At 39.2% G+C, this 15,357-nt stretch overlaps 1 protein-coding gene and 1 long non-coding RNA gene across 3 annotated transcripts in view; one reads left to right on the forward strand and one right to left on the reverse strand.

The window, feature by feature from the left end:
- Positions 1-15,357, reverse strand: part of LOC309488959 — a 217,475-nt gene that overhangs the window by 21,043 nt on the left and 181,075 nt on the right. The window lies entirely within an intron of this gene.
- The window catches only part of lmnb1 (lamin B1), a 47,123-nt gene that overhangs the window by 20,544 nt on the left and 11,222 nt on the right, over positions 1-15,357 (forward strand). For both annotated transcript variants that reach the window (XM_082157397.1, XM_082157396.1), the window contains exons 4-7: positions 7,434-7,559; positions 12,263-12,433; positions 12,586-12,711; positions 13,422-13,642. In XM_082157397.1, the coding sequence (XP_082013523.1) occupies positions 7,434-7,559; positions 12,263-12,433; positions 12,586-12,711; positions 13,422-13,642 (644 nt within the window). The remainder of the gene's footprint in view (positions 1-7,433; positions 7,560-12,262; positions 12,434-12,585; positions 12,712-13,421; positions 13,643-15,357) is intronic.

The following is a 15,357-nucleotide window of genomic DNA, read 5'->3' on the forward strand; positions in this document are numbered from 1 at the left end:
CGTGCCATGCAGTGCGCGCTCCACACTCAGCTTTGTTCCTTTTTTGCATTAAAGCGTCTTCTAAATATAGCCTATTAAATGTTATAATATAATAAAATAATATAAAATTATTATTATTTGCGTAGCTATACATGGACCTCAAACACACCGCGTCTTCTAAGTAAGGTGACTGTAAATGCGCAAAAACTGTTTCCATTGCAGTTTTGCGAAATATTCCTTTTTCGAATTGCCTGAAAAACCACCTCATGCAAGCATAACTTTTTTGCGATAAACGGGAGTTTTTGCGAAATTGACGTGTTTCCACTGTGCATATTTTTAATTCGCAATTTCAATTAGCGCAATTTGAGGGGTAATGGAAACGCGGCACAACTTGCAATGCGCATAAGCCGCGTAACCTTGTTCTCCGCAAGGCGACTTTGCTGCTTCGTTTTGATCCGATTCTGCTTTTTCTCCGGTGGTGGTGGAGCTGTCTGGACATCTGAGGCTTCAGGCGTTCCTGATTCACCATCGTCCGTCGCGTCTGGCCTCTGAAAAAAGCTTTTAAGGCTAGTCTGCCTGGGCCTGGCCATATTTGAAACGTCTCACTCATTCGTTCGTTGTTTAGGTCTATATTACAGCCGTTTTAGGCGTGCGCTTTATTTGAAATGCAGCATGCGATGTTGTTTAATAACTTTCAAACGGTAGAGCCTGTTCCTTTATAACATAGCCAAAGGTCGGTGTATTTTTGCTTTATACATTTTAGGCGTATTCTCAAATTCAGATTGTGTTAGGGGGGCGGGATTATTAGGCAATTTTAATCGGACAAATTTGACCGGAGAGATTTAATTTTGTCGGACATTTCATTTTTTTTCCGGCCAATGTCCGGCAATTACCGGACAACGGAAACCCTGATATATATATATATATATATATATATATGCCTACACAATATTACAACTTACATTTGCACAAAACAAAAGGCTGCTAATGCACACGCTTAAGCCTTGTTTATACTTTCGCCTGGCTCCGCAGCGCGAGTCTCCGCAGACTGCGCGCGCACCTCCCCAAACGGACGAGGCGTTTATACTTGACGCGCTCGCCGTTGTACTATTCTTTGAAACGATAGGGGGCGACTCAAGTAATTATCCTCTAAACCATCAGGAATCAGTGGTTAGAAGAAGCTATACACACGTGACAATGTTTATTTTAGTACATGGCCACCATTACCACACTACAAAAAGAATCGTGTAAAACCCAGTAAACCCTGAGATTATTACTAGTGAAAATAAAACAAAATATATGGATATGAGAATGTGTATACAATATAAATAAATGAACAATCTCTTATATTTTCTAATTTCACTAAACATTTCATTAAGTTTCATGAACATTTTTATTAAACATGGACCTTTATGTTCATTAAAAACACTTTTTATGCTATTGTATGCTCATTTGTTAACTGTAAGCAAATAATTTAGACGTGCAAACTGGGTGCCGGTGTGGTGAGAAGTCCGAGCTCGGCCAGATTCGGCTCAAAGTCGTTCATCTTTGGATGCGGCGCCGCGCGCGTTGTTACAAAAAATGTCGCGCACACCGCCAGGCGAAATTGGGTCTTGCGAACCCAACGCGCACGACTGCCCACACTGCAATGACGTCATTTTTGCCGCGCGCACCTTCGCGCTCGTGCGGACGCGTCGAGTATAAACAAGGCTTTAGTCATGAAGGTGTAACTCTAGCCTTTTAACATAAAATGGGCCCAAACATAACTTTGGTGCGCTCGCTGAATTGTTCCTTGTCTGCTTTACGTGTTCGCGGATGAGCAATACGCATACGCATTGACCTTGCTTAATCGATGATCGATACGTTTTATTGATTAAATTGGCAATTAATCAATCGTCAAATAATCGTTAGCATCCCTAATAGTTACTTTTACATGCACCCAAATAATCGTTTTATATTAGATTGATAGCTCAATCAGACTGAAAATCCTTCAATGCAAACGCCCCAAATCGATCTGAATGAATTTCAGATGTAGATCTGAAATAATCTTATCAATAGGTAAAAGAATATGGACGTAGACCAGTGGATCCTAAACAGGGGTACCGAGTTTTGCCGTTCGTTTAATTCTACCCCATCTTAAAATATTGAAACTGTTCTTGTATTTCTAACTGCAAAAAGTGTAAAAACAGGATATTAGTAGTGCCGTAACAGGTCAAATGTGTTTCATTGGATCTGAGCATGTGCATTATACATGTTTTCCGAACAACTTCAGCGCATGTAAACAAATATGTGAATCGTTTGCAACGTTTATGGTTCATATAAACGGATCATTCAGAATTTGAAATCAAATTGGATCCATTTCGATTATGAAAATTAGTGCATGTAAACTTGTCTTTTGACTCAAACGTAATTATAAAAATGGCAATTTTAATGTTTGTATACAAATCAGTTGTTAATTAACAGGGTTGTTTTTTTTCTTGAAAAATGTATGTACTGTAATTTCTTGTAATCAAAATATTGGAAAATATTGAATCACAAGCTTGTGAATCGAAATCAAACTGAAATTTGTGTTAATGCCCATCCCTAAACGTCTTGCTCAATCCGAGAGCTCAAGTGAATGGTGCTCAACATGGACCATTTTTGACATCCAAACTCCACATGACCCCAACCGGTGAGTAAGGGTCTTCTCCAGCGGAACGATCAGGCATTTTCAGAATGTATTGTACTTTTTAACTGCAAATGCCTTTGGTAATCAGGGTGTCCGCGCGGTAGTAAAAGGTAGTAAAAATTGTATACTAAAATTAAGGCCCTTGAAAGGTAGTAAAAGGTAACAAATGCAATTTGACTTGGTAGTAAATTTTTCATCACCACCTCAACATATGAGTTTCCATTTTTTGCTTAATATTTGTGTCTCCATATTTTAACTTCATCTAGCATAATTAAAAAATATATACGGTGCTAACAACAGGACCTGACGGGCTCGACATTAACGCTTGTCCGCTTGTCCGGGACAAGTGGATTTTTTGAAGGGACAAGTAAAAAAGAATTTTACTTGCCTGACCGGACAAGTATCCTGATTAAACGCCAATAACAAAAAAAATAACTAGGGAATCAATAAAATGAGAGTGATTCTGATTGTATTATATTTATTGTAAGTTGCGATCGATAGTGGATGAGTATTACTGACGGTGGTTGTGCTGTTGAGGCTCGCGCAGCCTCTCGAGGAGAAATCCAAACAAATGCAAACTCAGTTTAAACTCAGTTAACAACATACTGCCAGTGCCAAAATTCAAAATGTGTTTTAATTTTTTTAACAGATATGATACAGTTTAGCAACCTCACACGACGAGTGCTGTTTTCTTTAGTACCATCACGACAGAAAATGTGACATTGCTTTTGATACAACAGTTCAATAAACAGTTCAAATTAAGTCACTTACATTTTAGACACAATATTGACTTTTTGTTCTGTTTCAGCAGCAAAAATAGTTCCAAACAAAGACAGACCTGCCAACCTGTACGCATTTTGCGTAGCGGATACGCATTTTGACTTCAAAGTACGCTGATACGATTTGTCACTCTAAACTACGCAAAAACCTGGTGACGCCTCTGTGCACGCGCTGTCCTCAAATCAAGCTACAGCAAAAGAAGAAGAGTTCGACCAATCATAGCGCTGGGTTCATTCCCCAAATAGCAAGCGGGGATGATTGACAGATGCGTAGGCCTATCATTAAAAAGAGACTGAAAATCGACACCAATAAAGATTCCCGCTCGATTCCCCCTTCCACTCCCGCGGCCGCCGTCTGACTGATTTCATAAGCGAGGACAGTACAGTACGGTACTTCTGACTCCTGAAGGTAAACGGCCTGGGGTCGATGTGGAAAGTTGATTGTTGAGTTAACTTAATCTTATGGATTCGATGATCACACAGATCGCATGGATTATCTTAAAATACTCCCGTTAAGTTATTCATGGTCACTCAGAAAAGAGGAAAACATCATTCAGTCATGCAAATAATAAAATGCTCAAGTAATGCTGAACTATAAATCTTGAAATCGCTATGGCTTAGTGATTATGAAAGTGCTGTGATTTGTGGATTAGCCTACTAATAAGCGTGAGTCTGGAGAAACGGGGGTTTATTTATTCATTCATTCTCAGTGTTGAGAAACGTATGTGTTACGTTATTTTGTTAATTATAACTAAAGTACGTAATTATGTTACATATTTATTTTGTATGAAAACTAGCGCGTTGGTTACTTATGGATTAAAAAGTACCGTTGTATCAGTGCTGCGCGAGCTCTCTCTCTCTCAAACAAGGACGCGCGCACACACAGAGAGAGAAGATCATTGTAAAATGAAAATTGACGGGTTAAGTTAAAAAAAAAATGTCTTGCTTGTTGTTTTTTTCTGTCAAAAAGCATTTTGTATTATCCATCCCTGCTTTTAAAATTCGTTAAATGACGGGCGTTTTACTGTTAACACAGCCCTTATTATATGTCGGATTCGGAACTTATACTTTATATTATTTTTAGAATAAGTGATTCGTTATGCTATTATTGGACTCCTGTCTATTCATTGTCAAATGTTGTATATAAATATGTTTGTATTGGCTAACATTTATTCAGCTAATGCGTGTCCTGTTTAAAATGTGCAATGTTCAAATGCAAAGACAGCACGTCACAAATAGAAGCCCTTTTCCCTGTGGTATTTAGTATCATATTTGGATATTGTAAATTAAATGAATTAGCCTATCTTAATTGTACACAATGTTCCTATGTTTTTATATTTTGTAATGTTTTTTTTTTTTTTACTGTTCTAGGGGTTTCTTAATTTTAGACTTGTTGACCAGCACACATTATATGCAATGCAATTATATAATGCATGTGTGTTGTCGTCCAAACCGCCCATTCAATACCACCCGTCCCGTCCCCCCCAACCCGTCGTCGGTACGCAAAATTTTATCGCAAGGTTGGCAGGTATGCAAAGATCACAGCAGAACCGTAACACATCTCACAGCAACACTTAACCGTGTTTTCATTACTGAATGATTCAGTGTTGTGTATGAATTGGCTGAGTCAAAGATTCAATGACCCATTCATAAACATGTCTCTTTTTTGAATGAATCAGTTGTTTAAACGAATCGTTTGAATGAATGACTCAATGACTCGCTCATTAAGACGGTTGCCTGCCGTCTCCTACTGGCGGTTTACTTTCATGTTTAAAAGTATCATTCTTTCCAAAATTTCTTATTTGTATATTCAAAAATATTTAAAACAATCTCATATTCATAATATTTAATGCAGTTGTACATTTTCAGTGTAAATTATTTAATTTGATCAGCCCTACCTAGGGTAACAACAGCCCTATATTATCTTATTAGGCTATTCTAATTTAATCTATTGATAAAATTTAAAACTAAATATCAAGCATACATTTAAAAAGATTTTAATAAGACCCTTTATAGGTGCAGATATGACAATATGCAGATTTAAATATATCAGAGTTGATTGAACACGGATGAGGATATTTCTTCAGAATAAATTATATTTACAGCACACACACACCAAAAACATTCCGGACAAGCAACTTTTTTACTCGGACAAGTGAATGACAGATTTACTTGTCCAAAGGACAAGCACATGAAAAGGCTTAATTTCGAGCCCTGAGTGAGTCGGAGTTGATAGCAATGACAAAGTGCCAAGGTTATTTTTCACCTTATTAGGGCTAAGGGCTATGGTTAGGATAACTCAAGGGCTAGGGTTAAGATAAGGACAACTGAAACTCAACTCGACACTACAAAAAAAACATAACAATGACAATACTTAATGATCACAATTAAACATTAGTGTACCTAATATATATGATGGGTGTGACAGTGTCACACTTATACCTTATAGTAAGTAGTAAGTGGTGCTTTGCATACCCCTCCCACACCCTGGTAGGGGTGGTAAAAAAGGTAGTAAAAGGTAGTAAATTCATCTCTATGATTCCTGCATATACCCTGGTAATACTTGGTCGTATTATGTGGTAATACTTGGTCGTATTATGTGTGTACTGTATAAGTAGGGCCCTATGATTTCCGTGATGCGGAAAACGCGGACGGAATCACGGAATTTACACATGAAAACGGAATTCTCTTATACGCGCGGAATCGCACAGAATTTGCATATATTTTGTTGACATTAAATAAACTTTTTTTTTTTTTTTACTTCCTTCTCATTTTTTCAGTTTAAAACAACACACGTAGAAAGGTCTCTACCTAAACCGTGGCCAAATGGCATTGTTAAACATGTTGCCTAGTAACTATACGTCCTTACGTTCCGCTTAAGGAAAAAAATGTCGAAGCGACTGCGAGCTCGTCAAGGGGCCGTTCACATGTCGTGTCTTTTGCGTGCTCAAGTTCGTCATTTCAAATGTAGGCATAATTGAAGCGACGCGCTCGTTTTTTCCAGGCGCAGCGAGATGAAAACACCTCGACTCTTCAGAATGCCGCAAGCGCACCGCAGTTCATGTGACGAGAACCAAAATATCAACTTCACCCTTTCCGTAACAACATTGAAAGCTCAGTCAACATAAAGGATGTGGGTGCACCACAAACACCACGGGTGTTTTTCTCTTCTCCGTAAATAAATCTTGTAGCAGAGCTACAGCAAGCGTTTCTCGGTGGTGGAAATCTATTAGCTACTAAAACTTCTTTGTCGTTGTGGAGAGCGCAGTGCACGGTTGCAACGACAGACACCACGGGAAAATCGGACCGAATTTTACTATAAATAATAAAAAATAAGCTAATGTGCATTGTATTTGTAAATGTCAGTAATTTATCTTTTTTTGCTTACATGGAGGGGTCACTGATGATGATGGGTTAACACTGTACTTTTAGGCTGTAATATGTCATTGTGTTGGCTTTCTGTCAGGCACATATCGTTGTTTCAATGTTTCTGTCTCCCTGCAGCATGGCTGCATTTAATCTTTAATTTAATATTCATCAATCCTACCTTGTAACTGTTACCTTCATGTTACTGTTATTTTTGGCCAGAGATTTGTTGAAGGTTTGGCTAAATTTTTGAGAATTTTGAATGTGCTTTGCTGAATATATTAACAAAAAAGCTGAATGGTGAGTTTGTGTAACGGAATTTTTAAAGGTCAATACTGCTTAGAAGTGAAAAGAAAACAAGCAAATCTGAAAAATTAGAAAGGGCTGAAAATAAATCCCAAAAAACGGAATTTGAAAAAAAATAAAACGGATTTCATAGGGCCCTATATAAGGTGGCAAACATCACCACATCTGCACAAAAATGCACTCAGGGATTGTCAATTTTTTTTGACTATTTTGCAGAGTCACTTCAGAAGGTCTATTGTTTCATGACTTTTCCAGTATACATGTTTCCATTGACATTGTGTGTGTGTGTGAGTCAGTCAGTCAGTCAGTCAGTGATGAAGTGTGTTTGTGTTCAGCTGGAGGGCGGGCTGAGCTCGGCTAAGAAGCAGCTGTCAGATGAAACTCTGCTGCGCGTGGATCTGGAGAACCGCTGCCAGAGCCTGGTGGAGGAGCTGCACTTCAGGAAGAACATGTTTGAGGAGGTCAGTGGCAGAAAGGGCTAAATATAACCAATGCCTGAAAGATTCAAAAATTGTCTAATCTGTCCTCCGTAGTGAGCATGTGCATTCCTTATGATTTGGAAGATGGAGCACACTGTGATGAACTCGATAAATGCAACACACAGAGGTCCTAAATTAAGAGCTTCATTAGTGAAAGACAATCCCAAGACTGGACACTCATTTATCAGTGAAGGAAAAAGGTCCGCGGTCTCTCACCCTCGTCAGTTGGACGTCTGTCACACACAGATTAAGTGACGGATCTATAATGAAGAACTGGATTGCTCATGACATCATAAATGAATCCACCGCACCGCCATGTTAGGATTCCCACACATTCTATTACATTTAACAAAAAGTCATCTGAATTTTGTTCATGGAAATCAGCTGCAACAAAACATTTTGCCAGAAGACAGAATAAATATGTTTGGCATGAAAATTGCACAAATGCTAGGGATGCGCCGATCCGATGCTCGGATACCACTATTCTTTGTCGGTCAAACGGGACCGATCCAAATCCGATATTGTGCGTATAGTATTCGTGTTGTTAAGCCTCACAAAAGGCACAAAAACATTATAAAGCACCATCAACTTTTCGTGCACTATATTAGAAGTGTTCTGAAGCCAATCCATAGTTTAAAGTTGTTAAATTCAAGTTCACGTTAACTCTTCCCTCCGCAGCGGCTGTCAGTCATTCTCCATTCAAACAGCGCGTCAAGTTCGGTTATGACAGTCAACATGATGAAACTCTCCAAGATGATTCAATGTTCCTATTATTATACTTGATCTGTAGAGAAAGGTCTATGGTCTCGCATTAAAAGGATGCTGTTCATGTAACTTTAACCGTATTTTAGAGCGTAAATGGAAACAAACTAATTTAGAGGTCTTTAGAATCGCGTGGAAAGACAGTATGTCACGTTATAAAAAGGCCCTAAAAGCTGCCAGGGCTGAGCACCTCCGCAAACTAATAGAAAACAACCAAAACAATCCAAGGTTTCTATTTAACACCGTGGCTAGACTAACAAATAAACAGACGTCACCCGAACAAAATATCCCGTTACAGTTCAGTAGTAATGATTTCATGAACTACTTCACTGAGAAAATAGAAAGCATCAGAACCACAATTATAAACGTTCAATCTTCAATCGCGCCTTACAATTCAGCTTCAATTATCACCCCGAAAGAACAATTACAGTGCTTTACAACTATAGAACAAAAAGAGTTAAATAAACTTATCACTTCATCTAAAACAACAACATGTTTATTAGATCCTATACCAACTAAACTACTGAAAGAAGTGTTATCTGTAGTGGAAGAGCCTCTCCTCAATATTATTAACTCGTCTTTATCTTTAGGTCATGTTCCAAGAACATTTAAACTGGCAGTTATAAAACCTCTCATTAAGAAACCACAATTAGATCATAATAATCTAGCAAATTATAGACCCATTTCAAATCTTCCATTTATGTCTAAAATATTAGAAAAAGTGGTGTCCGCTCAACTGGGCTCTTTCTTGCAACAAAATGATATCTATGAAAAGTTTCAGTCTGGATTCAGACCGCATCATAGCACTGAAACTGCGCTCGTTAAAATCACAAATGATTTACTTTTAGCTTCTGACCAAGGCTGTATCTCAATACTAGTTTTACTTGATCTTAGTGCTGCGTTCGATACTATAGATCACACAATACTCTTAGATCGACTACAAAATTATACTGGTGTTCAAGGACAAGCACTAAGCTGGTTCAAATCATACCTATCTGACCGCTACCATTTTGTCTATTTAAATGGAGAAAAATCGATCATAACTCCAGTAAACTATGGAGTGCCGCAGGGATCTGTATTAGGCCCCCTGTTATTTTCAATATATATGATGCCACTTGGAAATATTATAAGGAAACATGGAATTAGTTTCCATTGTTATGCTGATGACACTCAAATATATATTTCATCACGGCCGGATGAAAACGCTACATTTTCCAAATTGACAGAGTGTGTTAAAGATATAAAAGATTGGATGACGCGTAATTTTCTTTTATTAAATCCAGACAAGACAGAGGTAATACTTATCGGTTCAAAAAACCGCCCACAAAACCTCGCACAATACAACTTTAACATCATAGGATGTCCTGTTACTTTATCCTCTACAGTAAAAGACCTGGGTGTTATACTCGATTGCAACCTGTCTTTTGAAAATCATATTTCTTATGTTACAAAAACAGCCTTTTTCCACCTTAGAAACATTGCTAAGCTACGTAATATGCTATCAGTTTCTGATGCAGAAAAGTTAGTTCATGCATTCATGACCTCGAGACTGGATTACTGTAATGCTTTATTAGCTGGTTGTCCTGCATCCTCAATAAACAAGCTACAGTTAGTCCAAAATGCCGCCGCTAGAGTTCTTACGAGATCAAGAAAATATGATCATATAACACCGATTTTATCATCACTGCATTGGTTACCTATAAAGTTCCGTATTAATTACAAGGTATTGCTACTGACTTATAAAGCCCTAAACGGCTTAGCTCCAGTCTATTTAACGGATCTTCTATCGCCCTATAATCCATCGCGCTCTTTGAGATCACTAAATTCAAGGCTTTTGGTCATACCTAGGATATCCAGAACCACCAAAGGAGGGAGAGCATTTTCACATTTGGCTCCAAAACTCTGGAATAGTCTTCCTGATACTGTTCGTTGCTCAGACTCGCTCTCCCAGTTTAAAACTAGATTAAAGTCGCATCTCTTCAGCCAGGCATTCATATAATCCTACAGTTCAAACTACAATCCGGCCTCTATCCAATGCCAGAGGAGAACTGGCCCCCGACTGAGCCTGGGTTCTCCCAAGGTTTTTTTTTTCTCCATTAAGGCACCTGATGGAGTTTTAGGACACCATTAGGTCACTTGATGGAGTTTTTCGGTTCCTTGCCACTGTTGCCTTTGGCTTGCTCAGTTGGGGATATTTTGGGGATATTTAATTTAATTTTATCAATCAATAAATTCCTCTTGAAACAAACTTTGTTGTATTATTTTAATTTAATACTGTGAAGCTGCTTTGATGCAATCTGTATTGTGAAAAGCGCTATACAAATAAACTTGACTTGACTTGACTTGTTAGGTCACACTGGAGTGGAGAGCACTATAATTGTTCTTCATGCGCACAGTAACTAAAATTTAAAACCGTTAAAAGAAAAGGCTCAAACTATTGCATTGATATAATACACTATGCATCAATATCTCTTCCCTTTTTTCTTTGAACTATTCAATGCGAAACGCTGCGACTCCATGTTGCTTCAGTCACATCAGTCTGAGAACGGGATGTGCATTAACGGTTTGTGCCGCTCTGTATTGGAGCCTTTCATATTATTATAATACTTTAGTGCAGTGAAAGATTATTAATAGCCTTTTTTCTGTCCTATTCACTTTTATTTGTTCTCCATCTCCACTAAAAATTTAGTTCATATATGCATCTATCTCTATCCATCTATCTGGAGGAAAGTGATGTCATCGTTCAGTTCTCATTTAATGGTGTCAGTGCAGGCAGATCAATAATATTGTCCCCAACTAAGCAAGCCAAAGGCGACTAGGCAATAATCTAGTTTCTAATAGTATTTTGTCATGGAATGGTTTTTTTCTCTTTTTTTCCCCCTTTTTTTTCACACACGAGTAATTCAGTTCAACACACAGGTATAGAAAATTGATTTTTTTTTTTTAAAGGTGCGTTGTGTAATTTATGAGGATCTGTTGACAGAAATGCTAATATACATAACTATGTTTTCAGTGGTGTATAAAGACCTTACATGTTTTGATTACCTTGGAATGAGCCGTTTCTATCTACACACTCCGCCGGTCCTCTTAGGCCTGGTTCACACCGGACGCAGAAGCGGCGCGGAACGGAGGCCGCTTCCTTTCGGCGCCCATGTTAACCTATGGTGTCGTTCACACCAGACGCCAGTGAAGCGCCAGTTTCGCTGTCTGGTCTATTTTTTGCGCGAGCCGCGAGTGATCCGCGTCAATTCCGGCAGGAAGTCACACCAAGAAACACGAGACAATCCGGTCAATTGTCAAAATATAAGCAATTTTCAAATTAAAATACCGCGAGTGACAACTGCGAAGCAATAGATATAGGGCAAGGGCTCTCCTCCTGTCTACTCGCACTGGGAAACAGGAAGAGGAAAATAGATATAATAAATTTGAAGAGAGGATGTATATTTCAACGGTATATCTACACTACTACTGTCTACCATATTCTCTCTCTGGCTGCGTGTGTGTCTCGACAACGGATTAATAAAAGAAGTGTACAAACTTCTTGGTTACAGAAACATGGTGTATTCATTTTATGAGGTTATTTACTTACCCATGATGTAAAAAATAGCTCTGAATAAACAACTGAGCAGAAGCGCTTGTCGACCTCCGCGAAGAATACGCGTCTGGTGTGAACAGGCAGGCGCCGGACCGCGCGTGATTTTCCGTTCCGCGCCGCTTCCGCTTCCGCGTCCGGTGTGAACCAGGCGTTACATTGAAATCGCCATTTTGCGTCACCATGTTTCTACATTAGCCCTAAACAGACAAACCACTAAAGAGTGCGTTTCGTCACTAGCAAAATATTTGTGGTTCAGTTATTTTGATCTATTAACTGAACTGAATATTTCCCAGTGAAGTGCAGCTGATATTTGTGTGATTGTTGACAGGAGATCAAGGACACGCGCCACAGACACGAGAGCCGTCTGGTGGAGGTGGACTCGGGCCGGCAGATGGAGTTCGACTTTAAACTGGCTCAGGCATTTGCAGACATGAGACAACAACATGACGAGCAGATGAAACTCTACAAGGAGGAGATGGAGCAGACATACGTGGCCAAGGTGATCACAGGCAGTTCAGTAGCACGTCCAAACCGATGTCTTGTGACATCTCTGCACATGTGTGAAGAAGCGCTTCCTCAAGTTTCTGACTTCCTCTGAAAGCTTGTTTAGTTCCTCTTTGCCTTTCTCTGAGAGCTCTGAGTGTGTTTCAGCTGGAGAACGTGCGTCTGTCGTCCGAGATGAACAGCTCTTCAGCCAGTATGGCCCGTGAGGAGCTGCGCGAGTCCTCGCTGAGAGTCGAGAGTCTGGCCGCTCAGCTCTCTAACCTGCAGAAAGAGGTATGCGTCTGACCCGACCACACCATCTTCATCTGCTCTATATTCAGACACTTTCCCACACGATTGGAGACCAAAGTCAAGTTCCTCCTAATTGTTGTTGCTCATCATTATACCTTGTGTTCACTTGTTATAGTGCTTGTTCGCTCTCTAAACTCGATTTAGTTTAATCCTGTCTGACAGTCTTCAGGAAGTGACATTTGTGATTAATGAGAGACCCATACTGTCACTCTAGCTATATACTTAACATCCTGTTACCGAGTTTTCACACGCTGTGCTGTTGAAGTGAAACTGAACATGACTTTATAGTCAGAGCTGCAACAACTGATTGATAAAATCGATTATAATTGATAATGAAAATAAAACTATGAATTTGATTGTCTGCCAGTGTCACTTTACAGTAGTGAATAACACATTTCAATGGACAAACACATAGAAAAGAATGTTGGTTACCAGTTTTGATTCCCAGTGACTTCCATTGTAGGGTCAAAAAATACAATAGAAGTCAATGTGAAGCGAAACTGTTTGGTTTCCAGCATTTGGTTTCCACTGGCAGTTCTGTTTGGTTTCCACAGAAAAAAAGTCACAAGGTTGAGTAAATGATAAAGGATTTTTCATTCTGGGTGAACTATTCCTTTAAGTAATCATAATCAAGTTCCTATTTGATGTGCAGTTAGTTTTGATTACCTTGCTGTTTTGTTTGTCTTGAACAGGCGCGTGCGTGGCAGGATCACATCAGTGAGCTGGAAGCGGCTCTGAGCCGAGAGAAAGATGTGAGCCGCCGGTTACTGGCAGAGAAGGAGTGTGAGATTGCGGAGATCAGGGCCAAGATGCAGCAGCAGCTGGACGAGTACGAGCAGCTCCTGGACGTCAAGCTGGCGCTGGACATGGAGATCAGCGCTTACAGGAAGATGCTGGAGGGAGAGGAAGAGAGGTGAATACACCAACACTGCTCATGCAGATAAATGGGCAACAGTAATGAATGTTAAAATCATCAAGAACAGTCTGTCAGCATGAGCCACCAGATCGTAGTGACCATTAACAGCAAGAGTGTTTTTACACCATATATGATGTTTTCTCACACACATACATCTGCATATCTGAAAGAAAATGTTTGTGCCATTTTAGTTTAAACCAGACCGTTTTGCTGAACAGTGCGAATCCGGCTTCAGGCCAGTTCACACTGCACTCGCCAGACGGCAACAGGCACTCCGCGGGGTTTGGCGGATCAGTGTGTCCGTCAGAGCTTGTTTTCGCTGACTGAACCCGCTGAATCGGCCCTTTTCAGGTCGAGGAATGTCTGAGAACTGATGTGCTTTGTTCTCGGGGGATTGTCCGCGTCTGTCGGTTTAGTGTGAATTGCCCTTAAGATTCAAGGAGCGTCATTAAACAGTGTAACTTCATTAACATACAGTACCATACATGAACCAGGAAACTTAAATAAGCTACACTTCAGATACATCGGCAGATCTCCCGCGTGTGAACAGTGTTGGAGGTATATTGATTAAAGGGGTGGTTCAGGATTTTCGACATCGGACCTCATTTTCAAGTGAGCCTGGTTGTTATTCATCAGTGGAGACAGTTTTCAAAAAAATTCATCCAGTCCTTACTTTTGGATAGTTCGCCGGTGCTAGGCTAGCACGAGTCAACGGTGCACGTTAGCCTGCCATTAAAAACAGTTTTACCCACTCCACAGTCAGAGATGTATAGTAACGAAGTAGAACTACTTCACTACTGTACTAAAATGCTGTATCTGTACTTTACTAGAGTATTATTTTTTTTCTCCTACTTCCACTTTTACTTCAGTACATGAGTTTAATACTTTTACTCCGATACATTTTTTATGTGCTGCATCGTTACTCGTTACAATTTATTTTTATTTTTTTTATCATTCCAAACCCACATTATCACTGCCAGAGCGGTAGATGGCTCTGTCACCAGGTTTGATGAAGCTGGCTAGGGCTGGGTATTGTTAGGAATTTCACAATTCGATTCGATTTCGATTCTTGAGGATTCGATTCGATTTCGATTCGATATTGATTTATTAGCTTCGATATCGATTCAATAATAAGTAAATACACAAGTAATTAAGTACCTGAGTATATTTTTAAATAATGTGTGCAGTATTAATGTTTAAGAACAAATTGACCCCAATATGTTTCCTGTCATGGTTTATTTAGCAGAACAAACTGTACAATATTGTACATGTGTTGAATACAAAACACAACTGTAACAGGTGCTTTATTAACACCACTAAAGTGCATGTAACTGTTAGTAGAAAGATTTCTTTCTTTCTTCCTATACTTTCAAGTTATAAAATAAATGTAAACATAAGCACAAAATGTGCATACTCATAAAAAAAGTGCAACCATAGATATTATAACATTACAAAGTGCTATTTTGTCAACACAATAAATAACACTGCCAATTAAAAGTTCTATTTTTGCCCTTCGAAATATTATGATAGTTAAAAGACATGGCTACAAGTGAGACTGTGTATCGTGATTCTGTACTATTCTGCTAGTTGAAAATGTATTATGCAGTAACATAATATTACTCTGAGAGAGTGTGTGTGGTGATTTGTGCATACATGTCAGCGCGGCATCGCTCGTCAAGTTCGCAGAGAGCTTATTCAGTCCATTTTAAATT

The sequence above is a fragment of the Leuciscus leuciscus genome (assembly GCF_965113295.1).
Source record: "Leuciscus leuciscus genome assembly, chromosome: 24".
Taxonomy (NCBI): Eukaryota; Metazoa; Chordata; class Actinopteri; order Cypriniformes; family Leuciscidae; genus Leuciscus; species Leuciscus leuciscus.